This window comes from Anolis sagrei, chromosome 8, assembly GCF_037176765.1.
Source record: "Anolis sagrei isolate rAnoSag1 chromosome 8, rAnoSag1.mat, whole genome shotgun sequence".
Classification (NCBI taxonomy): Eukaryota; Metazoa; Chordata; class Lepidosauria; order Squamata; family Dactyloidae; genus Anolis; species Anolis sagrei.
In genome coordinates, this window is record NC_090028.1 from 37,586,163 (window position 1) to 37,613,826 (window position 27,664).

General features: G+C 40.3%; 1 protein-coding gene across 1 annotated transcript in view; it reads left to right on the forward strand.

Annotated features, from left to right (window-relative positions):
* Positions 1 to 718: 718 nt before the first annotated feature.
* DNAJA2 (DnaJ heat shock protein family (Hsp40) member A2) overlaps positions 719 to 27,664 on the forward strand; it is a 32,316-nt gene continuing 5,370 nt past the window's right edge. Inside the window, exons 1-6 of the mRNA XM_060787873.2 lie at positions 719 to 910; positions 11,432 to 11,491; positions 13,465 to 13,688; positions 18,688 to 18,768; positions 19,101 to 19,234; positions 21,511 to 21,707. Of these exons, the coding sequence (XP_060643856.1) occupies positions 833 to 910; positions 11,432 to 11,491; positions 13,465 to 13,688; positions 18,688 to 18,768; positions 19,101 to 19,234; positions 21,511 to 21,707 (774 nt within the window). The 5' untranslated portion in view covers positions 719 to 832. The remainder of the gene's footprint in view (positions 911 to 11,431; positions 11,492 to 13,464; positions 13,689 to 18,687; positions 18,769 to 19,100; positions 19,235 to 21,510; positions 21,708 to 27,664) is intronic.

A 27,664-nucleotide genomic window follows, 5' to 3' on the forward strand; every position in this document is an offset into this window, starting at 1 on the left:
CTTTCTCTGGACGTTCCTTCTCTGGGGCCAGCCCCGCGTCATTTCTCTTGGAAGGGGCGTATCTTGCCCTGGAAGGGGCGGAGTAAGGGGCGTGTCTTTCCTATTGGCGGAGGCGTGTCTTTCCTCTGGAAGGGGCGGAGCCAGCCCCGCGTTATTTCTCTTGGAAGGGGCGTGTTCTTTCCCTGGAAGGGGCGGGGCCAGGTTAGCGTCCTTTAAATAGAAGGGGCGTGTCCTTTCCCTGGAAGGGGCGGAGCTAGGAGCGCCTCCGTCTCTTGGAAGGGGTGTGACATTTCCCTGGAAGGGGCGGAGCCGGGGGCGTGTCCTTTCTCTGGAAGCTCCTTCTCTGGGGCCAGCCCCGCGTCATTTCTCTTGGAAGGGGCGGAGCAAGGGGCGTGTCTTTCCCATTGGCGGAGGCGTGTCTTTCCTCTGGAAGGGGCGGAGCCAGCCTAGCGTTATTTCTCTTGGAAGGGGCGTGTCTTTCCCTGGAAGGGGCGTGTCCCTCCTATTGGAGGAGGCGTGTCTTTCCTCTGAAAGGGGCGGAGCCAGCCTAGCGTCTTTTCTCTTGGAAGGGGCGTGTTCTTTCCCTGGAGGGGGCGTGTCCTTTCTCCGGAAGGGGCGTGGCTCCGTTCCCCTTCAGTTCTTCGGGAAGAATCGCGACCTCTCTCTTCCGGCCGGCCATGTTGACGCCGTAGTGCGTGAGGCGTGCTGACGTCGCAGTGCGTGCGTGCGTGCGTGCGGTGGGCCTTCCCTCTCTGCTCGGCTTCCTCTCGGGGCTCGGCGGCCTCCTCGTCCTCCTCCTCCTCTTCGCCCTTCCCGACCCTTGGGAGCCGAGATGGCGAACGTGGCCGACACCAAGCTCTACGACATCCTCGGGGTGCCGCCGGGGGCCTCCGACAACGAGCTCAAGAAGGTCTGAGGGGGGGAAAGAGGGAGGCGGGGGGGGGAGCCCCTCTCGGGCCCAGCTAGGCCTCGGTCCCGCAGACTAGGCCTCTCTCCCGGGCCCACTTCATGCTGTTTCAACCCGCTATTGAATCTCTTCACACGAAACACAAAGCTTTCTCTTTCCTTTCGGGAGTTTGTGGTTTCGCCGCCGCAGTGGGAAGCCGGCTTTGAACCGCGTTAAATGGTCAATGTAGACGGGGCCTGGAGGAGGCCTTCCAGAATCCTATCGGGAGGCCCTCTTATAATATCTCAGGCAGAACGCATTTAAAGGCCCTTCCACACAGTCATATGACCCGGGATATCAAGGCTGTCTGTTTTGAACTGGCTTATCTGAGTCCACACTGCCATATATCCCAGTTCAAAGCAGATAATGTGGGATTTTGATAATGAGGGTCCTAAGGACTGCTTTCTGCTGTGTCATGTTTTCCATTATTTTTGTTTAATGGGTCTGTGTGATTTGAAATGTTTATTTGTACTCGTTCTCTTTTTAATGCGGTGTTGGTGTGTATACTAAAGCCACCTGGAGTCTCCTTTAAAGGGAGGAAAGTGTGATATAATAATACCTTTATTATAATTCTTTAAGACGGGAAAGTGAGATACTAGAATAGTAATAATAAGCCACTTTGAGTCTCCTGTTAGACTGGAAAGTGGGATATAATAATAATAATAGTAGTAGTAATAATAATAATATAACATTCCACTTTTAGTCTCCAATAATAATAATAAGCCACTTTGAGTCTCCTGTTAGACTGGAAAGTGTGATATAATAATAATAATAATAATAATAATAATATAACATTCCACTTTTAGTCTCCAATAATAATAAGCTACTTTGAGTCTCCTGTTAGACTGGAAAGTGGGATATAATAATAAGGGGAAGGAAAAGTCCTTTTGAGTCTCCTTTAAGGGAGGAAAGTGTGATATGCTTATAATAATAATAAACCACTTTGGAAAGTGATATAATAATAATAAGCCCCTTTGAGTCTTCTTTAAGGGAAGAAAGTGTGATATATGTATAATAATAATCCACTTTGGAAAGTGATATAATAATACTAAGAAGAAGCCACTTTGGAAAGTGATATAATAATAATAAGAAGAAGCCACTTTGAGTCTCCTTTAAGGGAGGAAAGTGTGATATAAGTATAATACACCACTTTTAGAGTCCTTTAAAGGAGGAAAGTGATATATGTATAATCATAATAAGGAACTTCAGTTTTCTTTTAGGAGAGCATAGTGTGATATAAATATAGTAATAAGCCACTTTGAGTCATCTTTAAGGGAGGAAAGTGTGATATAAGTATAATACACCACTTTTAGACTCCTTTAAGGGAGAAAAGTGATATATGTATAATAATAATAAGGAACTTCAGTTTTCTTTTAGGGGAGCATAGTGTGATATAAATATAGTAATAAGCCACTTTGAGTCTCCTTTAAGGGAGGAAAGTGTGATATAAGTATAATAATAATAATCCACTTTGGAAAGTGATATAATAATAATAAGAAGAAGAAGAAGCCACTTTGAGTCTCCTTTAAGGGAGGAAAGTGTGATATAAGTATAATAATAATAATCCACTTTGGAAAGTGATATAATAATAATAATAAGAAGAAGCCACTTTGAGTCTCCTTTAAGAGAGGAAAGTATGATATAAGTATAATAATACACCACTTTGAGATTCCTTTAAGGGAGGAAATTGATATATGTATAATAATAATAATAAGGAACTTCAGTTTTCTTTTAGGGGAGGATAGTGTAATATAAATATAGTAATAAGCCACATTGAGTCTCCTTTAAGGGAGGAAAGTGTAATATAGGTATAATAATGTCACTTTGGGTCTCCTCTAAGACTGGGAAGTGATATAATAATACACTACTTTGAGTCTCTTTTAAGGGAGGAAAGTGCGATATAAGTATAATAATATTAAGCCACTTTGAAAAGTGATATAATAATAATAATAGTTACTTTGAGTCTCCTTTAAGGGTGGACAGTGTGATATAAGTATTATAATAATAAGTCACTTTGAGTCTTCTTTAAGGGAGGAATGTGTGATATAAGTATAATAATAATAATAAGCCACGTTGGGTCTTCTTTAAGGGAAGAAAGTGTGATAGTAATATAATAAGGATAAGCTACTTTGACTCTCCTTTAAGACTGGAAAGTGAGATATACCATAATAATAACAACAACACACCACTTTGAGTCCTTTAAGGAAGGAAAGTGAGATATAAATGTAATATTAGTAATAGTAGTAGTAGTAATCCCAGCGGTAGGGGAAAGGAGAACATTCTAGCATAATCTAGGGCCCCATCTTAACTGCCATATCATGTGGTTTGAAATTGTATTATATGGTCAGTGTAGACTCATATAATTCAGTTTAATTGCATAGGATTATATTTTATGAGTCTATCCTGAGCATATCATGCAATTTGAAACTGCATTATGTGGCAGTGTAGATGAGACCTAGGGTTTTTTGGGGGGGGGGTGTACTGGGAAGAGTGGGAACCCCTTTTACTCAACATGACTTTCCTAGCCAGAAATGGTTCTGAAGCAAGGTGATTGCAGTTCAAAAAGGTTTAGGTCAGTGGTTCTCAACCTGTGGGTCGCTAAGTGTTTTGGCCTACAACTCCCAGAAATCCCATCCAGTTTACCAAGCTGTTAGGATGTCTGGGAGTTGAAGGCCAAAACATCTGGGGACCCACAGGTTGAAAACCACTGGATTAAGTGAATATCAAGTTGTACTGTTATGGTATTATTTATGTAACAGTCGAGGAGTAATATCTGCCATGGCAACATTCTGTAAGAATGCTGGTGTTTATAGTTTAGAGCTCTCTGGGTGAGAAATCTAAATGCTCCTCTCTAAACTGCAAATCTCAGCATTCCATACCATGTTGCCATGGCAGTTAAAGTGGAATAGGAATGCAATATGATACTGACCTAAATTAGGCTAAATAAAAAGTTCTTCAGTACTTGAAAAATAAATGACAACACACTATATTTGGCCTCTTTTCATGAACTATGGGTAATACATATATCTGACACAAGGTGATTGCAGTCCACAAAAGTGAGGTGAAATAAATCTTTCCAGGAACATCAAAATAAATAAATGAAAACCGTATTTTCTTTGGCCTAAATAAGTGGTTCTCAGCCTGTGTTTTGGCTCTGAAACTCCCAGAAATCTCAGCCAGTTTACCAGCTATTAGGATTTATGGGAGTTGAAGACCAAAACATCTGGGGACCCACAGGTTGAGAACCACTAGCTTAAGTGAATATCAAGTAAATATTCGTAAATTATGGTTGTTCAATATATCCGCCTGAAAAGAAATGAAGCCACATTTTATTTGGACTAAGTTTGTTGTGGATTGTGGGCAGGAAATGTACTTGATGCATGGGGATTATAGTCCACAAGAACATAGGCCAAATTAAGGTATCATAAAACTCTTATTGCTGCCATTGAATTAAATAACACGTGGTGATCAGCAAAACAGCAGGATTGCACTGGAAATTCAATCCCTGCATGTTTCGGAGGGATATCTGTGTTATTTTTTTACAACTTGACATGTTTTAGGATGAATTTCCACTGGATGGACGAGAAACTGGTCTATCTGGCCACCAAAACACATGCTTTAAAGATCTGTGAGCCTTAAAGGTGCTCTTTTTATTGCAACAGAGGCTGTTTGGAAAATTTTGGTTAAAAATATTTTGCCTAGGAAGTAGGACAAGGAGTGAGGAATTTGTCATATTTACTGCGACATAGATTCTACTCACCTGTAGATTCCCAAATGACAGCTTTTGTTGTGGAAAATGATTTCTTCCAATGTTCAACAATCCTGGAGCTATTCCAAAGTGTTAACAAAGAGATTGTTCAAATTAATTTACACGTTCTACATGCCTTTCCTCAATTTTGGTTAGCTGCCAAAGAGTAGCACTCCACTCCCTAGCCACATACCTTTCTGTAGTAGACATCCTTCTCAACCCAAATCACAGGGATCATTAGGTTACTTCAGGAAGAGGAGGACCTGCTGGAGAATCACACCCAGTTTTTCCTCTCTTTTGTTTGTGTTCTTCCTTCCTTCCCTCTTCTCCTTTATTCATAGTTCTTTTCTACTTGTCAGCTCTTCCCAAGAGGAGGAAGCTCATTACAAGGGCCTGAAGTGTGTTGCTAGTCTGAGTAATGCAATTCTGTTTAACAGAAATGCAGAATAATCATTGATTAAATGAGCCTGCTCTGTTTGGGATTAACAGTGTGGATTATATTAGTAAGGGTAAAGATTTCTCCTTGATATTAAGTCTAGTTGTGTTCGACTCTGGATGGGTGGTTCTCATCTCCATTTCTAAGCCCAAGAGCTGGTGCTGTCCGTAGACACCCCCAAGGTCATGTGGCCAGCATGATAGATAGATAGTTGGATTACCTGGAAGAATAAGTAAAGGCAAAAGTTTTCCCTGACATTAAGTCTAGTTGTTTCTGACTCTGGGGAGTGGTGCTCATCTCCATTTCTAAGCCCGAGAGCTGGTGCTGTCCATAGACACCTCCAAGGTCATGTGGCCAGCATGATAGATAGTTGGGCTAGCTGGAAGAATAAGTAAAGGTAAAGGTTTCCCCTGACATTAAGTCTAGTTGTGTTGGGCTCTGGGGGGTGGTGCTCATCTCCATTTCTAAGCTGAAGAGCCAGCATTGTCCATAGACACCTCCAAGGTCATGTGGCCAGCATGATAGATAGATAGTTGGGCTAACTGGAAGAATAAGTAAAGGTAAAGATTTCCCCTGACATTAAGTCTAGTTGTGTCCAACTCTGGGGTGTGCTGCTCATCTACATTTTTAAGCCAAAGAACCGGTGTTATCCGTAGACACCTACATGGAGCGCCGTTACCTTCCCGCCAAAGTTATGTAAACAATCTTTGGCAGATAATTCATCCAGTAAACTTTCAAGCATTTCAACCTATTGATCTACTCATATTTGCATGTTTTTGAACTGCTAAGTTGGCAGAAGTTTGGGCTAATAGCGGGAGCTCACCCCACTCCCTGGATTTGGACCTCCAACCTTTCTGTCACCTTTCACCTATTATTTTATTATCCTCTTTAAAAAAAAAAACTCCAGTTAAATCTCATTCCCACCTCTCAAAGCCAGGCTTAATTCAAGGTCATGTTCGTGTAACTTTCATGTTATAAGCTATGAACTCCCTACCAATTCTCTTCTGGGCCAGGTTCCAAGTGTAACACTTGGTTAAAAGGGTCCCAAACAGGCTCCGATGATCTGATAAGACCACTGTGGTTCCTAGCCTAGGGTCGTACTTCTTCTGTATCTGATATTTTCCTACTCTAAGGAAGGGGAACCTCCTCCTTTTTTTTTTTTAAAGGTCAGAGCCATGGGGTAAGTAGTCCTAAATCTTTGCCTCTTTCCACAGTTTGCCCTCCTTCTTTCCATCACCCATTCTTGGAGAACTCCATCCCACACTGCAGCCATCATTAAGTTAATTACCAGGTTCTACCTGTTTGCAAAGGAAGGGTGCTGCTTCTAGGGAATAGCTCCTCTTCATGAGAGCATTTAATAGTTTAATTTATTGGGACTGGTATTCGTTCTTGTGGGAGGGAGTGTTTTGGAGGAAGCACTAGAGATAAGATTCTGAGGTCAACAGGAAAATAAGATCTCTGTTCTAGACTGGAAGAAAAATCGTGTTGTGTACATATTCTCCACCTGCCCTCTTCAAGCCATTGCTTGAGATTGTAGATGACTATTAACAGTTAAAATTGGTTGCGATTTGGTAATCTTTTACTTGACTCTTTTCAAGTAAAAACCTAAGCTTTGGTTTCATAATATTGCCATTTGAGCCTGATACGCAGAAGGCCCTGCCCTAGGACTAAAGTGCAAGATTCCCAGTGTTTGTGTACAAGCCTCTGTGTCACGAAGAAAGAGATTTGTGAATTGTGAATGCTTTTTGTTGCAATTCCTTTACATTTAAAATATATTTTTTATTATTTTATCATCTATATAAATAAAAATGTAATGTTCATTTGTGGTATTCACAGAACTCAAAAACCACTGGATGAATTTACACCAAATTTGGACACAAGACACCTAATAACCCAATGTATGTCCTTCACTCAAAAAAAAATTGATTTTATCATTTGGGAGTTGTAGTTCCTGGGATTTATACTTTATCTAAAATCAAACAGCTTTCTGAACCCCACGAACGATGGAATTGAACCAAATTTGGCACACAGTTCTCCCATGACCAACAGAAAATACTGGAAGGGTTTGCTGGGCAGTGTCCTTTGGTTTTGGAGTTGTAGTTCACCTACATCCAGAGATCACTGTGGACTCAAACAATGATGGACCAAACTCTACATGAATACACAATATGCCCAAATCTGAACACTGGTGGAGTTTGGGGAAAATAGAATCTTGACATTTGGGATTTGTAGTTCACCTACAATCACAGAGCATTGTGAACCCCACCAACGATGGAATTGGGCCAAACCTCCCACACAGAACCCCCATGACCACCAGAGTGAGCCACAGCAATGCGTGGCAGGGGACGGCTAGTGGTTTAATACATTTGTTATACATTGTTTGTTTTACAGCAGACACATATTATTCAATACAAACTACCATACTTTTGGCATCTAGTGTTATATTTCTGCTTATACATATTATCTATCCCTCACCGTTGTGCTCCCCCCCCCCCCCTCCCAAGCCACGGCTTTTACATATCATCTGTCCAAAATTTCGGTTCTTCTTGTGGAGGTAACTTTCCTTCTTTATTTTTTAATCCTTTTTCGATAAATTTTCTCCATACATCATCAAAATCACTTTGTTTCCATATACCTCTTTTAACTTTTAATATACATGTCAACTTATCATTTATTGCTAATTTCCATACTTCCTTGTACCACTCCTCTATTTGTATATTTATTTCTTTTTTCCAATACCTTGCCATAAGCAGTCTTGCTATTGTTACTAAATTTATCGCATCTTTATCCTCTTTTTTCAATTGTTTATTATTATATAATGATAATAAAGCTATACTAGGATTTCTCTCTATTTTAGTATTCATTATATCTTCTATTTCTCTCAATACTTTCCCCCAAAAATTGTTTACATATTTACATTGCCACCACATATGTATATATGTTCCTGATTCTTGACATCCTCTCCAGCAATTTTTTGAATAGTTTTTATTTATATTTGCTATTCTTACTGGTGGTAGATACCATTTCCATACTAGCTTATAATAATTTTCTTTAACCCATATTGATAAGTTTTTTAGATGTCTTTGTTTCCATAGTTGTTGCCACTGTTTCATTTATTTTTATCCCTAAATCTTCTTCCCAGACCTCCTTGAGGATGTTATTTTTTGTTTTTTCTTTATTTCAATTATTACCGTATATATTTTACTAGTTATTCCTTTCAAATTTTCATGCTCCTCTACAATCCTTCCATTTTGTATTATTTGTTCAAATTGGTTAAGCTTACTTCCGCTTTTATTATTTTTTCCCCCAATGTTTAAATCATTATTCTAATTGTATACAATGGAACCATGTCAATTTTATTTCTCTAAATTCTTCCATAATCGTTTCCTTCTTGATTCCAACCTTTATCCAATCCCCTACTTTGTCTAATTTTTTCCACTTAACCTTTTATCCATTACTTTTTTTTTTAGATTTTTTGGAAATTTCTTTTCCATTACAATTGGGGTTATTACTGAACCATCAGTTACTAACATTCCCCTATATTCCTTTACATTTTAATAGTTTTACTTGCTTTTGAATAAATCCCAAATGGATTTACAATATTAAAACTCCAAAAAGTAGTAATAGTAAGTGATTAAAACAGCAACGAAGTAGTAAAAGACTTCATGGCTGGGCAAAGAAGTCTCAAGTTACTGGGTTGTGTTTCCATGTTAGTATATTGAGCAGAAACAGCAACACAATCTTACAGCATCTTAAAAACCGTTTTATTTGGCACCAGCTTTTCCTCAAATATGCCATAGATATTTCTGCACATAATGTCCAGGTGAGCGGTTGGAGGAATGTGGGACAACATAAGGAAGGTATCCGCAAGTGATTGTGTCTCTTAACCGTGGTCACTTAGCAGTCATGGAGAGGCGTGTCCAACGTAGATAAGAAGATTAACACATGTATGTCAATGAAAAGTCTTTGTCCAATCCAAGTAGAGTTTAACCTCAAGGTGAACTCTGGAGGGTGAGGGGTTGAAATAATATCAGTAGGGAGAAAAATGCAAAAATTATGAGAGCCAGTAGGGGAAAATGACAAGGAGTGGTCATAATACAAAAAAAAATGTAGTGTGTCTAATAATACAATCAAAGTTTCCAGTTTGCAATGGAAACTTCCTATATTAAGAATCCACCTGATCTCTGTGGCGAGATCATTCCACACAGAAGGTGTCACAACCAAGTAAATGTCTCTGAGGCTGTTGTATGGTAAGCAGACCCTAGGCTAGGAACCATGATCATCAGAGCCTGGTTGGGACCCTTTTAACAAAGTGTAGCACTTGGAACCTGGCTCAGAAGTGAATTGGTAGCGAGTTCATAGTTCATGACATGAAAGTTACATGTACATGACCTACATTGCCACTACATTTTGCATTAGCCATAGTTTTTAAATTGGGGCCAGCCCCAGATTGCAGCACTCAAATCTTGTGTTATGAATCACTTCTGTAATTGGCTATGATAGATGATGGAGGACTGCATTCTTAAATTTTGTAGTGCAAAGAGTTCCTGGTGAAATATCATCTTCTCACAAAGGTCTTCTGTTTTGCATTTGTACATCCTAGTTACATCTCAGCAGAGCAGGTGTGGGCAACTCTGTCGGGGCCATGGGTTGATTTCTCCTCCCATGGGCTGCATCCCAAACCTAAATACCTCCATCTTTTCCAGCAGTCCCTCTCCATAGAACACTTCCTGTTGCCATTTTGAGAAGGACTTCATAGAAAACTGAGGTGTTCAAGAATAGTTTGAGGTTCTGAAAGAGAGTATGGATGAGTGTCTTGACTGTTGGATTAGACTAGGGTTTCATCGCCACTTAGCCATGGAAACCCACTGGTTGACCTTGGGCAGGTCACACTCAGAGAAATGCAATTTCTGCTAAGAAAACCCAATCATAGGACTGCCTTAAGGTCAGATGACTTGAAGCCATACAACAACAATGAGGTTCTGGAGTAGAGGATATTTTTTCTTGTTTCCATTCATTTGTGGGACTTCCTGTGCAGTTTGGGTCCAAAACTTGCTTGAAAATCATAGCTCAAAAATAATTTGGAGCGTTGGAAGGTTTTGAGGGCCATAAAGATGAGATTTGGAGGACATAATGTAATCCATGGGCAACAGTTTCCCATCATTGCAATGTAAACAATTGCAATGCAAACAATGTTCCCTGGTGGCGCAGTGGGTTAAATCCTTGCACGGGCAGGACTGAAGACCGACAGGTTGCAGGTTCAAATCCAGGAAGCTCCCTCTATCAGCTCCAGCTCCTCATGCGGGGACATGAGAGAAGCCTCCCACAATGGGATATACACACACACACACACACACACATATACATACATATATATTTGGTCGTGTCAGGAGTCACTTGAGAAACTGCAAGTCACTTCTGGTGTGAGAGAATTGGCTGTCTTGCAAGGACATTGCCCAGGGGATGCCCGGATGTTTTGATGTTTTATCATCCTTGTGGGAAGCTTCTCTCATGTCCCCACATGAGGAGCTGGAGCTGATAGAGGGAGCTCATCTGCACTCTCCCTGGATTCGAACCTGTAACCTGTCGGTCTTCAGTCCTGCCAGCGCAGGGGTAACCCACTGCGCCAACGAGGGATCCTCCCACAAGGATGATAAAACATCAAAGCATCTGGGCGTCCCCTGGGCAACATCCTTGCAGACGGCCAATTCTCTCACACCAGAAGTGACTTGCAGTTTCTCAAGTTGCTCCTGACACAACAGCAACAACAAAAACGTAAACACCATATTGTTTAATTGTTTTTGCAAGGAGAGATAAAAGGTGAGGTGCTTAAGAGGTCATTTAAATCTTCGGGGCAGTGTTCCTTTCTTAGTAATAATATTAGGAAAGTAATTTCAGTACCACAGTGTACACTTTAACAGATTTCTTCCTTGTTATAGGGGAAGAAATTCACATTATCAGAGCAGGAAAGGCTTGTGATCTGAAACGACAAATGTCTGTGGTTCTGACACACAGATTGCAATCTATTCATTTTAATGCCTGACTCTCAAATGGGAGGAGGCCCAATTGTGCCCAGAAGTCAATGTACTGCGAAAAAGAGAAATGATCCATTTAGCAAGAGCGTCTGTAATGGAAGCTGTTCAGGCTGACTGGATACGACTTCATTACTGACAATGGCTGTAAACTTAGAGCCTCTTAATTTCAAAAGTCTTGTCTTCAGTAGTAACATAGGGTTGCCTCCAAATGTGCAAAGCTGCATTGTTGTCTGTTCATTGGTTATATCGGCTTTCTTTCCCTGTAGGCATACCGGAAGCTTGCCAAGGAATACCACCCAGATAAGAACCCAAATGCAGGTGACAAGGTAAGCCTCATCTTATTCTACTTAAGGTGTAAATAAAATAGTTAGGGGTCGAAGCTGTGGAGAGCTGTAAAGAGAATAATTTGTAGAATATAAATTGCCATGTTGATGAAAATGTTACATTAGTGACACAGAATGTGATTTCATCTTAAAGTGGGGCAATCTGTTTATTCAAACATGTGCCCCATTGTAAGGCTGACTGGGACAATATACCAATATTTCAGAGAAGTAAAACGGTGACTTCTGTGTGTCCAAGGTTTGTGTGTGAAACAAATGACTTAGACAGTGATTGTCAAAGCTGTCAATTACCTGTGCTTTGAGAGGGGAGGATGCTTGTTGCCTCTCAGTGTGAGTAATGTTGTGAACAACAACTATTAGGTTGGCTAAAATGTTGAAAGATGTGGCTCTTCTATATAGAGCAGAGTGATCCAGCATCCTCTTTGCTGCCTATTCAGTCGGTTGCTAGGGGAAGGCAAAAGAGTTTGACTCTCAAAGTTAATCTACTTCAGTGGTTCCCAACATGTAGGCCTCAAGACCTAAAATAAGGTCTGTGATTCTAGATTATGAAATATGGTTTTCTGTGGGCAAGCAGATGGCGACTACTGGATGGCATATGTTCTGTATTAGGAACTAGAGCTGATGTGGTCTATCCAGTGCAATTTTCTGAATCAGCACCACAGATAAATGGTTCTGGCCAACTTACCTGTCCGAACGAATCTCCCCTTATGAACCTGTGAGGACTTTAAGATCATCTGGAGACGCCCTGCTCTTGGTCCCACCATCATCACAAGTACGGTTGGCAGGAACGAGAGACAGGGCCTTCTCGGTGGTGGCCCCTTAGCTATGGAATGCTCTTCCTAGGGAGATTAGATCAGCTTCCTTACTGGAAAATCTTGGGAACTGATAGAGACAAATTAATGGGTTCCAACAATTCCCATTCTTATACAGTCTTGGTTTAGCAAGGGGAACACAAAGGAAAGTGTTTATTTTGAGTCAGTCCTATGCCCTTTCTAATTCAGTATTGATGCTAAAATGATCAGGGGTCTGGAGACCAATCTCTGTGGGGAGCAGCTTAAAGAGCTGGGCATGTTTAGCCTGAAGAAGAGAAGGCTGAGAGGAGACATGATGGCCATGTATAAATATGTGAGAGGAAGCCACAGGGAGGAGGGAGCAAGCTTGTTTTCTGCTGCCTTGGAGACTAGGACGCAGAACAGTGGCTTCAAACTACAAGAAAGGAGATTCCATCTGAACATGAGGAAGAACTTCCTGACTGTGAGAGCCGTTCAGCAGTGGAACTCTCTGCCCTGGAGTGTGGTGGAGGCTCCTTCTTTGGAAGCTTTTAAACAGGCTGTTGGGGGTGCTTTGAATGCAATTTTCCTGCTTCTTGGCAGAAGGGGGTTGGACTGGATGTCCCACAAGGTCTCTTCCAACTCTAGGATTCTATGGTTCCTTGCTCCTATCATTCCAAAAGTGCCTTAAGACATGGCTTTTTGAGCGGGCATTTGAAAATATGGAGTAATGGATATGATAACGGAATAACTATATGGCAGAACTGGACATTGTTTTAATGAATATCGATTGAAATATGTTTTATTATCATGTTTGATTTTATTGTTGCTAATGTTTTTATATTGTGTATTGTTATTGTGTCCTTGCTTTGCAAACCGCCTCGAGTCGCCGGAAGGCTGAGAGGGGCGTTATAGAAATGTACTAAATAAATGAAATAAATAAATAAACCAAATCTAAAGCTTACCAAAAACTGATTTGTAACCTTTTTGGTACTAATGTTAGAGACTGGTCCCTGGTAAAAAAAAATTGGGGACCACTGATCTACTTGCACCAAGAGACCAGGCTGGACTGGCATGTATCTACCTATGAAATGACACCTGTAATAAAAATGGAGGGTTATTTTTGCCTTTCCTTTCATATGTGCATAACTAGAAACATTTTTGTTTCTCCTTTCCCTCCTTATTTAGTTCAAAGAAATAAGCTTTGCCTATGAAGTTCTCTCAAACCCTGAGAAACGTGAATTGTATGACCGATATGGAGAACAAGGCCTCCGAGAAGGCAGTGGTGGAAGTGGAGGAATGGACGATATTTTCTCCCACATATTTGGAGGAGGGCTGTTCAGTTTCATGGGTAATCAGAGTAGAAGTCGGAATGGAAGGAGACGAGGAGAAGATATGATGCATCCACTTAAGTAAGTATCTAGGTAATAGGTTTTTTTTCTGGGAAAAGCTCTTGAAGACATAATTGCTCCATTTATAATTACATTTCTCTCAAAACAGACCGAAACATTTGAAGTATGCTTGAGAACGAGTTGAAGCTAATTAAATACAGAAATAACTTACTATCCAATATGTTTGAGAGATTTTAGTTGTGGAACAAATCTTTGCTTCAAAATCTACATGAAACACAATAACACACATGACTCAATACTAGTAAATCGAAAATATAAACTCTTCCAGTATGGATGCAGCCATATGTAAGGGTCTCCAGCAGGAGATTCAGGTGTCTCACTATTTTGAAAATAAAATCTTACAAACATGCTTTAAAAAACCCCTACAAGTATGCAAAAATATATAGAAAAAAATGACTGCAATAGAAGACAAGAAAGCCAGAAAAGGGGAGGGTGGGGCAGGTATCTCGTTCTTTATCATTCCATAAATCCCTTGCTGTGCACTCTATTTCAGACTTCATTAAATGTATGCTTTGCTTTTCCTTTACTAAAGAAGGAAAACTTTACCTTCTGGTCTTCAGATGTTATAGGTAATATTTAGTGTTGATATCGCAACACATAGCTGTATGGAGAATGGGTTTTGATTCTAGCATCAAATAGCTTGTTCCTCTGTTAAGAGTACAGTGTGGTGTCTAGGTTTTGGTTAAAGCTAATTTTTCCAGGTATGTTTCAAACTATTTTGCCATTACTAATAGGATCACTGTGTTAGGACTTGGCACTAGAGTTGAGCCCGAGTCACAGTTACAAAGAGATATGTAGTTTTTGGATGGCCATTTGTGTGGAATTTTCAAAAACAGAAAGGGGAAGAGAGAGATGAAAAGACCAGTGAAACAAATTCAGAGAGACTATATTTTTTGAAAGAGTCAAGTCCACAAAATACTTGAGATGGAGGGATCTGTTGTCTTTTTCTATCCCCAGCAAAAGAAGCCTTCTCCATATTTTTCTTGGAAAGTTACCTCCTCCTCCAGAGAGGACCCTTTGAACCCACTTTCCCAGAGGCACTAGCATAGGGTGGTCATTGAAAGTTCCTCTCGGAGCATGATGGGAGTTGAAGTTTCTTTCTGTGTGTGTCTCTCAGCCAATAAAAAGCCTGATGGTGTCTATACTCTGATTGGCTGAGAATGGGCACAACCAGTGACTACAGTTTCCAGAACCTTCTCTTGCGGTTTGTCTTATTTTTAAAAAAATGTTATGGTTTAAAACTTAAAATACCGTATATACTCGAGTATAAGCCGACACCGATATAAGCCGAGGCACCTAATTTTACCACAAAAAACTGGGAAAATTGATTGACTCGAGTATAAGCCAAGGGTGGGAAATGCAGCAGATACTGGTAAATTTCAAAATAAAAATAGATAGAAATAAAATTACATTAATTGAGGCATCAAGAGGTTAAATGTTTTTGAATATTTAAGATAAGACTGCCCAACTCTGATTAAATCATTCTGGCCTTCAATGTAAATGTGCTTGTGTATCCTTCCTATAAAAATAAATAGATTAAAATAATAAAGGTAATAATAATATAATATAATATAAAATTATAATATAATATTATAATATAAAATATAATAAAATATATAAAATATAATTATATAAAATATAATAATATAACATAATAAAGGTAATAATAAAAATAAATAGATTAAAATAATAAAGGTAAAAATAATATAATATAAAATATAATAAAGGTAATAATAAAAATAAATAGATTAAAATAATAAAGGCAATAATAATATAATATAAAATAATAATATAATATAAAATATAATAAAATATATAACATAAATATATAAGATATATATAATATTGTAATATAATAGAGGTAATAATAATAAAATGGAAATGTAATATTTATAATAATAATAAATAGAGTAAAATAATAAATGCAATAATAACAACAATAAAGTAAAATAATAAATATAATAATAATGCATTTATTATGTATTTATAACACAGTAAAATAATAAATAACCTTGACTCAAATATAAGCCGAGGGGGACTTTTTCAGCCTAAAAAATAGGTCTGAAAAACTAGGCTTATACTCGAGTATATACAGTAATTGTTTAAAAATCAGTAATTGGTGAATTGTTTTGAAACTGGGCAGGCCTGCAGTTGTAAATGGGGTCTACAACTGAGATAGGTTTCATGCAAATGGCTGAGGGTTGAGCCTTGAAAGTTTCCCATTGTAGTCAATGGGCCAAATATCTGCCAAATGAAAGGGAAACACCCCTCCCCTTTCAGGTAACTTTCTGGTAAACAAAATGAGGGGTCAGACAGAAACAGACCCAAAAATGGTATGCCTTTTGACCTGAATGTGCAGGACTAGATGGCACAGAAATCTTTATTATGCATGAAAACATCTAGGGTTGTCCATTGTTTTTCTGCTTTGCCAACCAAATTCTATTCCTCTGAGAGAGATTTTTGATATTTCAGTATTTTATAACTATGACCTGAAAGGCATGTTCACTTTTCTATGCCTTGCTAGGATATTATACAACCTGGAATATCTTAATGTTTGCAATACTGTTGGAGTTTTGTTAGAATTAATTTCAGTTGCCTTACTGTCTGGGCTGTCCCTGCCAACGAACAACTTTTCCCCTTAAGAGTGAGGACAGCAAAGGCTTTCGCTATCAGAGAATGGAATATTTCAGCCTCACCTATGCTTCAGGTGATTTGATCGGTGTACGAGGGAGGGAAACTAATCACGACAGCAAATGCACTTACTTACTGCTTTATAAATAAATCATAGGAAACCTGAGGCTATTGTTCCACCTCGTCAGTGCAGTTAAAAATATTGAACTTCACGTTGCATAGATTCATTTTACAATAAAAGTTAGACAAGTTGAGACAGCAAGTTATGCTGAACAGATGTGGGAGAGAGCAAGCACAGGGCTCTAGAATATTAGCCTCAATTCATCCAGAATGAGGCAACTACTGCCATACTGAACAAGCAGCAATGGATGCATAAATTTGAGCCACCTAAGAAACTTACACTGAGAATTCAAAAATATACTCTTCAACAGTTACAAGAAGTTTGCAAGACAGATAATGCAAAAAGTCACAATATAAATAATACATAACAAAAGCAGAACAGATGATATGAAATGCCAGTTTTCTTTAACTAATCTGATTTATATGAGCTGTAAAACATGTATTACATTGATGTGGGAGTTTACTTCTCATTTTGAATTGTAGAAAATTTAGAGGCAGCTGCTTCTGATAAAGTACTGCATTTTCTGCCTGTTGCATACGTAGTAATCTCGAGCTTTTTTTGGGGGGGGGGGGGAGTTGTAACTTTCTGATTTTGAACATGAAGATTTTTAGATGTACATCTTAGTTGCTGCCAGTTGAAATTCAGTAGAGCAAGGTATTAACTGAAGATCCTAATCACAATAACACAGTGGTGCATAGTGGTTAGAACAGGTATGGGCAAACCCAAGCCTGAGGGCCAGATGCGGCCCCTTGGGCTTTTTTCTCAGGCCTTCTTTTCTCTCACCATCCTATCCTTTCTTCCTTTTCTCCTTCCTTCGATTTCCCCCTTGTGTCCTTTCCTCCCTTTTGTCTTTCCTTTCTTCTCACATTCCTTCCTCACCTCCCTCCCTCTTTCTCCTTCCATCTTTCCCTTCTACCCTTTCGTCTTTCCTTCCCTCTTTCCTCCCTTTCTCCCTCTTTCCCCTTCCTTCCTTCCTTCCTTCCTTCCTTCCTTCCTTCCTTCACTTTAGTATTTCTTTCTCTCTTTCCTTTACCCTTCCCTTCCTTCTTTCCATCCATCCTCCTCTTCCTCCTTCTTTCCATCCTTCCTTTCCACTCTTTCATCATTCCATCCTTCCCTCCCTCTTTGCTCCCTCCTTCCCTCTCTCCCTCTTTCTCCTTCCTTTCTCCCTTCTCTCTTTCCTTCCTCCTTCGCTTCTTTCCTTCTGTCACTGGGAAGCCAGTCATCCTAGTAGGGAATGTGAGCATGCAGCTCCCAAGTTAGAAAGTTTTCTTATGCCTGGGTTAGAATGATGAGATGGATCTAGATTTTTCTCAGCCATTTCTCTCCTTAGGTGTTGTGCCTTTTCAGCCTTATCCTCCTTTATGGGCTATTATGAACTCTTTTGATATAAATATAGTCACACATTGCTGTGCCATGGGAACAAAGGCTTTAACTTAAACATATGTGCATCTGATTTTTTATTTGAGGGACTATAGAGCCATCATGAGATGGTAACAAGATGGTGCACAGCTATGTTTTTCCGCCTGTTGACCATCCAGCAGCAGTTATTTATTATTATTTATTTATTTTGTACATTTCTATCCCGCCCTGCTCCCCACAAGGGGGACTCAGGGCGGCCTCACGTAGGCATCAACATATATACCATAAGAATTACCATTTAAACAGTAAAAACATTTTTAAAAACATTTTACAAATTATCAATACATTCATAATTATAATAAATTAACGTGCCAGTAAAACCAAAAACCAAGCCGGGAAAATCCAATGTCGCAAAGCCCCAAATTCCTTTTCCTATTGTAGCAATCATCTAGTCAAACACCTGGCCCCAGAGCCAGATCTTCAGTTGTCTTCTAATGGATAGGAAGGAGGTGGTCAACCTGATGTCATTAGGGAGAGAGTTCCACAGACTGGGGGCCACTGCCGAGAAGGCCCTGTGTCTCATCCCCACCAACCGTGGTTGCGGAGTGGTGGAATCAAGAGCATTCTTAAGCTTCGTGATGGTTCATAGCAGAAGATACATTCAGACAAGTAATCTGAGCCAGAACCTTCAGGGCTTTAAAAGTTAAAACCAGTACTTTGAATTGTTGCCCCTTAATTTCCTGAATTGCTCAATAACAATGTCAATAATGGGCACATTTGTGTGTTTTTTTTCATTGTTTGTGATATGCTTTTGCCTCTTAAATTGGCATAGTCCTCCCCTGTTCCTTATAGCGTGACTTAAAAAACCTTTTTCCTTTTCTGTAGAGTTTCTTTAGAAGATCTATACAATGGAAAGACAACCAAACTACAACTTAGCAAGAATGTCCTTTGTAGTGCGTGTAATGGGTAAGTTGTGTTGCTAAAGACCCTTGAAAAAAACACATTCTCAGTGGCATAATAATGTTAACAAAAAAGTGAAATATACCTAGAATTCATTTATAAATAAGATTGTGTGTGTGTGTGTGTGTGTGTGTGTGTGTGTGTGGTTTTGGCACCCCAGTCTTTGCTTGTATCACCACTCTTTGGCTTTGACAGTTTGTATTTTTGAATCTGAATCTCCAAACTAAGGATACTTAGATGTTGTCAGACCACTGATTGGACTCATAATACGGAGTCTTAATGCATTTTAGAAAGTGTTCTTCAGATTTCTAATAAAGGTTTACCACCTCTTGTTCCAGCCAAGGGGGTAAATCTGGAGCAGTTCAGAAGTGTGCCGCTTGCCGGGGGAGAGGTGTGCGCATTATGATCAGACAGCTGGCTCCTGGGATGGTGCAGCAGATGCAGTCTGTCTGTTCCGACTGCAATGGAGAAGGTAAGTCGACCGGTTCTTCTGCCAACACTGGCAAAGGGGAGGAGTTCCCTCAAGTACTTTGACAGGCTGAATCCAAGTTTTGTCAAGTAAGCATCCACCAGATTTGATATTTTATGGTATCTGCTTCAGTAGAAAGGTGAAGGGTTGTTGTTTTTTTTAGATCAATGGCTTTGACAAGTTGGCAACCCGCTTTGCTTTTCGCCTAACGTCCGCCATTGCAACTACTCTTTCTGATATGGATGCAAATAGTAATGTGACATTCTAAAGAAAATGCAGTTGAAGATATTTCTAGCACATGAGTTGCTTTAGTAATTCAGTCACAGTTGTATATGGATAAGAGTAATTCCTACATTGTGGTAGTTTGGTATGGATATAGTGTAAGACTATAGCAAAATCGTACTTTCAAGAAATCATTTTGAAATTTATCAGAGGTACTACTGTAGTTCATTGCATAATAGACTATTATGCGATGAAAAAATATCTGCCTTTGATTCTCCAAAATATGTCCGAAAAGGGAGAAGGAAGGAAGCAGGATCATCCAGCCTCAAAGAAATAGCTTAGTTTATGCTTGTTTTTTAACTGCCTTGCCTCAGAGGAAGGAGGAGGGAAGATCTTTCCTTCCTTCCATCCTTCCTTCCTTCTTTCTCTGAAGGCAAGACAGTTTACAGAATCTGAAATGGAGCTCTTTGGAGGAATGAGAGAAGATCCAAGTTCCCAAAACCTCCATTTCAGGACTGTGGCGCAGCGGAGTCAGCTGCATTAAGATCACTACTGACCGAAAGGTCATGAGTTTGAAGCCAGCCCGGGTCAGAGTGAGCTTCCGACCAATTTGTGTAGCTTGCTGTCGACCTTTGCAGCCCAAAAGACAGTTATTTCTGTCAAGTAGGAAATTTAGGTACTGCTTATGTGGGGAGGCAAATTTAACTAATTTACGGTTTCATAAAAACCTCCAGCAAGCATGCAAAGAATGAGAAAGTACTTCATCAGTGTCACAAATGGTTGGTAAAGGGACAGCTCCCCTGGTAGCCAGAATACCCTCAAGAAAACCTGGAATGTTAAATTGCCTCGTTGTGTGTCTATGGCATTGAATGTTTGCCATGTATATGTACATTGCAATCTGCCCTGAGTCCCCTGCTAGGTGATAAGGGCGGAATATAAATACTGTAAATAAATAAATAAATTTTAAAACGACCTTGCAGCCTCAGAAGGGAGGGAAGAGGAGGCCCTGTGACTATTATGTGAGGAATGCAAAAATACCAATTTTGCCACACACAAAAATGAGGGTGCAAGTATTACTCATTGACAAATATTATGTTGACCCCCCCCCCCCCCGTGGCGCAGCGGGTTAAACCACTGAGCTGCTGAACTTGCTGACCAAAATGTTGGCAGTTTGAATCCGGGAAGCGGCGTAAGTTCCTGCTGTTAGGCCCAGCTTCTGTCAACCTAGACGTTTGAGTAGATCAATAGGTAAGCGGTTCAAATCTGGGGAGCAGGGTGAGCTCCCGCTGTTAACCCCAGCTTCTGCCAACCTAGCAGTTTGAAAACATGCAAATGTGAGTAGATCAATGGGGACTGCTTTGGCAGGAAGGTGATGGCGCTCCATGCAGTCATGTCAGCCACATGACCTTGCAGATGTCTACGGACAACAACGGTTCTTCAGCTTAGAAATGGAGATTATCACCACCTCCCAGAGTCAGACACAACTAGACTTAATGTCAGGGGAAACCTTTCCCTTTATTTTTTAAAGTATTATGTGATGAAATACGATATTTGTGTGTCCCATTTGTGTTAGCAAATCAAGACACAATAGTGCCATGGGGGAGCAGAAAAATATTATTGTAAAATAATAGTTGCTTCTTTTCTGGTGATGGCCATGCCCCTAAAGGAAGCAGATCCCATCTGATTTTGGAAACAGGGCCAGCCCTAGGTGGTCCTTGCATGGGAGACCACTGTAGCCTGCATTCCAGAGAAAGGAACTGACACAAGCACCTCACCTGAGAAAGCCCTGTGAAGTTAATGGAGTTGCTATACATGCAAAGGTGACTTGAAGGAATACACTGTGCAGATCTATCAAACAATGTGCTTGGGATTCTGTTCTCTCGCTTTGCAAAATGCAATCCATTTGAATTTGAAGCCACTGATTTTGCATAAACTAAATGATGATGTGGAAAAACAGGCTCGGTGGGATTGGCAGTTCTGCAGCGGCGGACAACAGCATCCTGCTGCTTGGTACGGAAGCCAGATCTGAGAGATTGTAACATGCTGTCTCTTTCTAGGGGAAGTAATTAACGAAAAAGATCGCTGTAAAAAATGTGAAGGGAAGAAGGTTATAAAAGAAGTAAAAATCCTTGAAGTTCATGTAGACAAAGGCATGAAGCATGGGCAGAGAATCACCTTCACCGGAGAAGCTGATCAAGCCCCAGGTGTGGAGCCAGGGGACATCGTTCTCCTCCTTCAAGAAAAGGAGAATGAGGTAAATCTGTTGCAGAAAGTGCCTTTTGTTGGGGGACCATCAGAGTCCTTGAATATTGAAGCTTGGGGTTGTGATACTCCATTGAATCAATAGAGGGTGATGAAAGGGAAATAATTGCTCGAATAAGAGAGTACAGACAGTTCAGGTTGTTCTGCTTCTTTGAGAGGTTGCACAAATAATAACAACAACAACAACAAAACTTTATTTATATACCGCTGTATCTCCCCAAGGGGACTCAGAGCGGTTTCCAAGTAACAACATCAATACATACAGAGTAAACAACGTAAACATAATTAACAAAGCAATATAAGCATAAAAAATCACAATATCACATATATATTTAAAATAATCCTGCCTATTCAGGCAATATAAAAAGGCCGGGCCGAGGCAAGTGCAATTTCTAGAGGAGGATGGTCCAGAGAGCGCTGCGATTCACTGTGTCGAATGTATTTGCAAGGTCAATGGATGCCATGTACAGTGGTTGATTTTGTTCCCTGCATTTTTCTTGGAGTTGTCGTGCAGTGAAGATCATGTCCACTGTTCCTCTGGAGGGGCGGAAGCCGTTCTGGGATTCTGGGAGGGTGTCTTCTGAGAGGGGCAGAAGGTGGTTTGCAAGGATTCTTGCGAGGATTTTCCCAGCAGAGGTTAGAAGGGAGATACCTCGATAATTTCCGCAGTCTGTTCTTTCCCTTTTTTTTGAAGAGGGTGATGATGGTGGCATCCTTGAAATCTGCTGGGATTTTCTCGGTCACCTACACTTTTTCTATGAGCTGGCGTAGTTGTTGTGCCAGCTCAGGTCCACCCTCTTTAAAGATTTCAGCAGGGATCCCATCAGGTCCGCTGGCTTTGTTATTTTCTTGTTGGTTGTTGGCATTGCTGACTTCTTCCAAACTAGGCAGTGCTGCAAGCTCATTTCTGGTTTGTTGTTGTGGGATTTGTGAGAGAACCTCTTGGGCACATTGGAGCTGCGATTCAGGAGGCTTTGGTAGTGTTCTTTCCAACGTAGTGCAATTGATTTTTGGTCCTTCAGAAGTTTGGTTCCAACTGATGAGCGTAGAAGCTGTATGCCATGGTTTCTTGGTCCATAGATGACCTTTGCGGCTTTGAAAAATCCCTGAGCATCATGGGTATCTGCCAGGTGTTGGATTTCTTCAGCTTTCTTTGTCCACCAGATGTTCTTGAGTTCACTTATAGAGGGCCTGGGAAATTAGGTGCAATGCTATAGGAGGCTGCAATAATAATAGGTATAGTTTGTGACCTGCTTAGACAGTCATTTTCTTGAACATAGCAAAATTCTCATTTCATGAGCTCAAGAGGTTCTCCAAGCATAAGGGCTTTTCTTTTGAATGTTTAGAGAAACAGTGGTGGTGTTTCCACCTAACTTTGGCAACGTTAGGAAGCAGAATTTTCCCATCTGTTTTGGAGACCGGCAGTGATTTGAACTCTATTAATTCAAACTGGTTGTTTCTCAGAACTTTCCATCAAACCCTATTTAGAATTAAATCCTGTTGAGTTAGGTTTTGTATGCAGTTGTCGGATTGTTACCATCATTCAGTTCAGAAGGGATGAGACATTTCTGGAGCCTTCTGGATAAATATGGGAGGGGAAGTCATAGGGAGGAGGGAGCAAGCTTGTCTTCTGCTGCCTTGGAGACTAGAACACGGAACAACAGTAATAATAATAATCTATATAAATAAAAATGTAATGTTTGTTTGTGGGATTAACATAACTCAAAAACCACTGGATGAATTGCCACCAAATTTGGCCACAAGACACCTACTAACCCAAGGAGTGACCATCACTCGAAAAAATTGATTTTCTCATTTGGGAATTGTAGTTGCTGGGATTTATAGTACACCTACAATCAAAGAGCATTCTGAACTCCCACGATCAACAGAAAATACTGAAAAGTTTTGGTGGGTATTGACGTTGAGTTTGGGAGTTGTAGTACACCTACATTCAGAGAGCACTGTGGACTCAAACAATGATGGATCTGGACCAAACTTGGCACGAATATTCCATATGCCCAAAAATGAACACAGATGGAGTTTGGGGGAAATAGACCCTGACATTTGGGAGTTGTAGTTACTGGGATTTATAGTTCACCTCCAATCAAAGAGCATGCTGAATCCCACCAACAACAGAATTGGGGCAAACTTCCCACACAGAACCACCATACTTAAGCCCATCCAGTCCAACTCCCTTCACCAGGGCAAGAAAACATAATCAAAGCCCTCCTGACGAAGACCATCCAACCACAGATAGATAGATATAGATATAGATAGATATGATTCACACACAGAGAGAGATATAGTATCATAGATTTGAAAGGGACCCCTAAAGAAGGACAATTATATGTCACATGTTCCAGAGTAGGCAACCCAGACAATCTCCACATCAACGCTGACAAAGAAACAAGGATTATTTTCCAGGGTCACCAGACTGGGCCACAGCAACGTGTGGCAGGGGACGGCTAGTCTATATAAATAAAAATGTAATGTTCATTTGTGGAATTAACATAACTCAAAAATCACTGGATGATTTAACACCAAATTTGGACACAATGCACATATCAGGCCAACGAGTGACCACCACTTATAAAAACATTGAAAAACACAGCAGAAAATACTTAAAAAACAAAAAAAAACCCCATTTCAACGCATGCACAAAACCATATATATACGCAAACACATACACACAAAGATATATACACACAAAACACATATACGCAGACTGGGCCACAGCAACGCATGGCAGGGGATGGCTAGTGAAAAAATAAAACTTTATTTATACCCCACCTCCATTTCCCCAAGGGGACTTGGGGCTGCTAACATGAGGCCAATCCCAACAATTGCAATAAGGCAAAAGAATACAACATAAAATCGTAAACTAATACAACACAGACAGCAATAAAAATAAAGAAAATAATACAAAATAAACACAAGATAAAACATAAATAACAAAACAACCAAGTGGGCAGGGCCAAATACAACAAATAGGATTTTTAAAACCCTGGGTGAGATCGATGAGTAGGGTGATATATCTGGTGGAAGGTTTGGATGGGACAAACAATGGGATTTAGTTCACTGAAGGGTGAGATAAAGTGCATCGAAAGACATTGGTCAAGGCTTCAAACTACAGGAAAGGAGATTCCACCTTGTAAAGAAGTATTAACGCCACCGAATGCTACCAAAATTTGCAAAGAAGTATTAATGCCACCAAAATGGGACCACCAAAAACTGTAAGAAACCTCCGTCAAATGCTAATTAAACTGCCACCATAATGTATACTGACGCTGGTATTAAAGTCTCTGTTAGTCTCTGTTTATGTTGTGAGGTAATTTTGGTAGAGTGGAATGCACCGAACGTAAAATCAATGGAGATGAGGCAGTTTTTAAAATAACAAAGAGAACAAATTTATTGTTGAACAAAGCTTGTGGTTGCAATATAAAGATGTTCAGCTTGGCATATACTTGATGGTTACAATATGGAGAGGTTATGCTTGGCATATACTTGATGGTTACAATATGACTTGGTAGAGATACAATTCAGCCTTTGATGTTACAACTTTTAAACTCTTGCTCTGGTGAAGGTGTCTATTATTCAGTGTTCCCTGCTGTGAATATTCTCACTGTTTGATCTATACTGGATCAAATAATAGAACTCCAGTCTTCCACCGACTGGCAATCGTACAAAGCCTCCGTTAGTTCTTTTTAACTAAAGAAATCTAACAAAGGTTTACCCTTCAGCTCCCTAGCTGAAGAAATATTCACGAACACTAACTAACACTACACTTCTTCACTCCTCAGAGTCTCTTCCCTGACTCTGCTACTCTCTCAGAGTCCTTATCTGACTCTGCTACTTTCTCTCAGGGTCTCTTCCTCCTGACTGACACTTAACTGTCACTTTCAAACCTTTTTCTCTCTAAGCTCCTCCCACCTCCTCTTCTGCCTTGTTTCCATGGCAACATATCTCTCACAGCTGGGCCGCTCCAGCCATAGGCAACCAATGTAAAACACAAATACAGTTTTAAACACATTATAATAAACACTTCTGTACACACCTGAACTGACTGTGATGGTTGTTCAGCAGTGGAACTCTCTGCCCTGGAGTGTGGAGGGGGCTCCTCCTTGGGAGGCTTTTAAGCAGAGGCTAGATGGCCATCTGTCGGGGGTGCTTTGAACATGATTTTCCTGCTTCTTGGCAGGGAGTTGGACTGGATGGCCCACGAGGTCTCTTCCATCTCTATGATTCTGTGATAGTATCTAGGAGATTAGACTTTGTTCCAACTATAACTCCAGTAGCTGGGCAAAAAGGTCATACCTCTGTGAGGTGTAGTGTTGGAGTAAGTCTTGTTGGATTGTGCTGGCATTTGAGTAATCTTGCGTAGGATCCGGTATCTGCCTCATTTCCCCCTCAGGCTAATGCATTAGGTGTTGGTTCAACTCAGCTGGCATGTGAATTGCACAAACTTTTAACCATGGGAGGAATGGAATGGGATGACTGTACATAAATATGTTTGGGTGTATTTACAGGTTGTTTGGGTGAATGTTCAGGACAAATTCAACAGTCATATCCTCTCAGATTATAGAAACATGTCCAGCCATCTCCTAGCCTGCAGATTAAGCATATATTTAAAATGCGCAAGGATTGGTGGCTTTCCAAACTTGGGAAGAAGTCCTTGAAAACTCACCATAACAAAGAACACACCGCTCATTTACCTTTGCTGTGCACCATTTTTCCTGGGGATTTACGTTCCTGGGAGTGAACAGTAAGAATATGGTGACTAACACAAATTTGATGGATTAAAATAGTTGGCTAAAGTTGACCTCACCTTAAAATATGTCCAGCCAGGTCTTCCCTTGCCGTTTTAGCATGTGCTTATAAGGTAAACAATGCGAATATTTTAAGATCATCTGGAGAGGCCCTGCTCTCTGTCCCACCATCATCACAAGCACAGTTGGCGGGAACGAGAGACAGGGCCTTCTCAGTGGTGGCCCCTCGGCTATGGAACACCCTTCCTAGGGAGATTAGATCGGTTTCCTTGCTCCTATCATTCCAGAAGAATCTTAAGACATGGTTATTTGAGCGGGCATTTGAGAATACGGAGTAACGGATATAATAACGGAATAACTATATGGCGGAACTGGACATTGTTTTAATGATTATCGATTGAAGTATGTTTCATTATAAATGTTTGATTTCACTGTTGCTGATGTTTTTATATGTTTTTATATTGTATATTGTAATTGTGTCCTTGGTGGCATTGAATTCTTGCCTTGTAAACCACCTCGAGTCGCCGGAAGGCTGAGAGGGACGGTGTAAAGGACTAGTAGCTGTTAAACTTGACAAGAGCTCTAGTGTTACATTTCCTTTGGACTGAATTGCCCTGACTACATTTCTCAGAACAGTTGTTGCAATTGACTTGTAACCTTCACAAATAGCACCCAACTTGTTGTCGAAGGCTTTCTGGGCCAGAATCACTGGATTGCTGTGAAGTTTTCTGGGCTGTATAGCCATGTTCCAGAAGCATTCTCTCCTGACATTTTGCCCATATCTATTTATTTATTTTGTTTTGTTTACGTCACTTTTATTCCGCCCATATCAGCCCGAAGGTGACTCAGGGCGGCGTACAAATTGGCACAATTAGATGCCATATAAAAATACGTACATCAGTTAAAAGCAAAAAAAAATCACATTACAATACATTTTAAAACGGTAAAAGCAATAACAATAAATGGGTTGACGTGTGTTTTTTTCGGGCTGTATGGCCATATTCTAGAGGCATTCTCTCCTGACGTTTCGCCTGTATTTATGGCAAGCATCCTCAAAGGTTGTGAGGTCTGTTGGAAACTAGGCAAGTGGGGTTTGTATATCTGTAGAAGGTCCAGGGTGGGAGAAAGAACTCTTGTCTGCTTGAGGCAAATGTGAATGTTGCAATTGGCCACCTTGATTGGC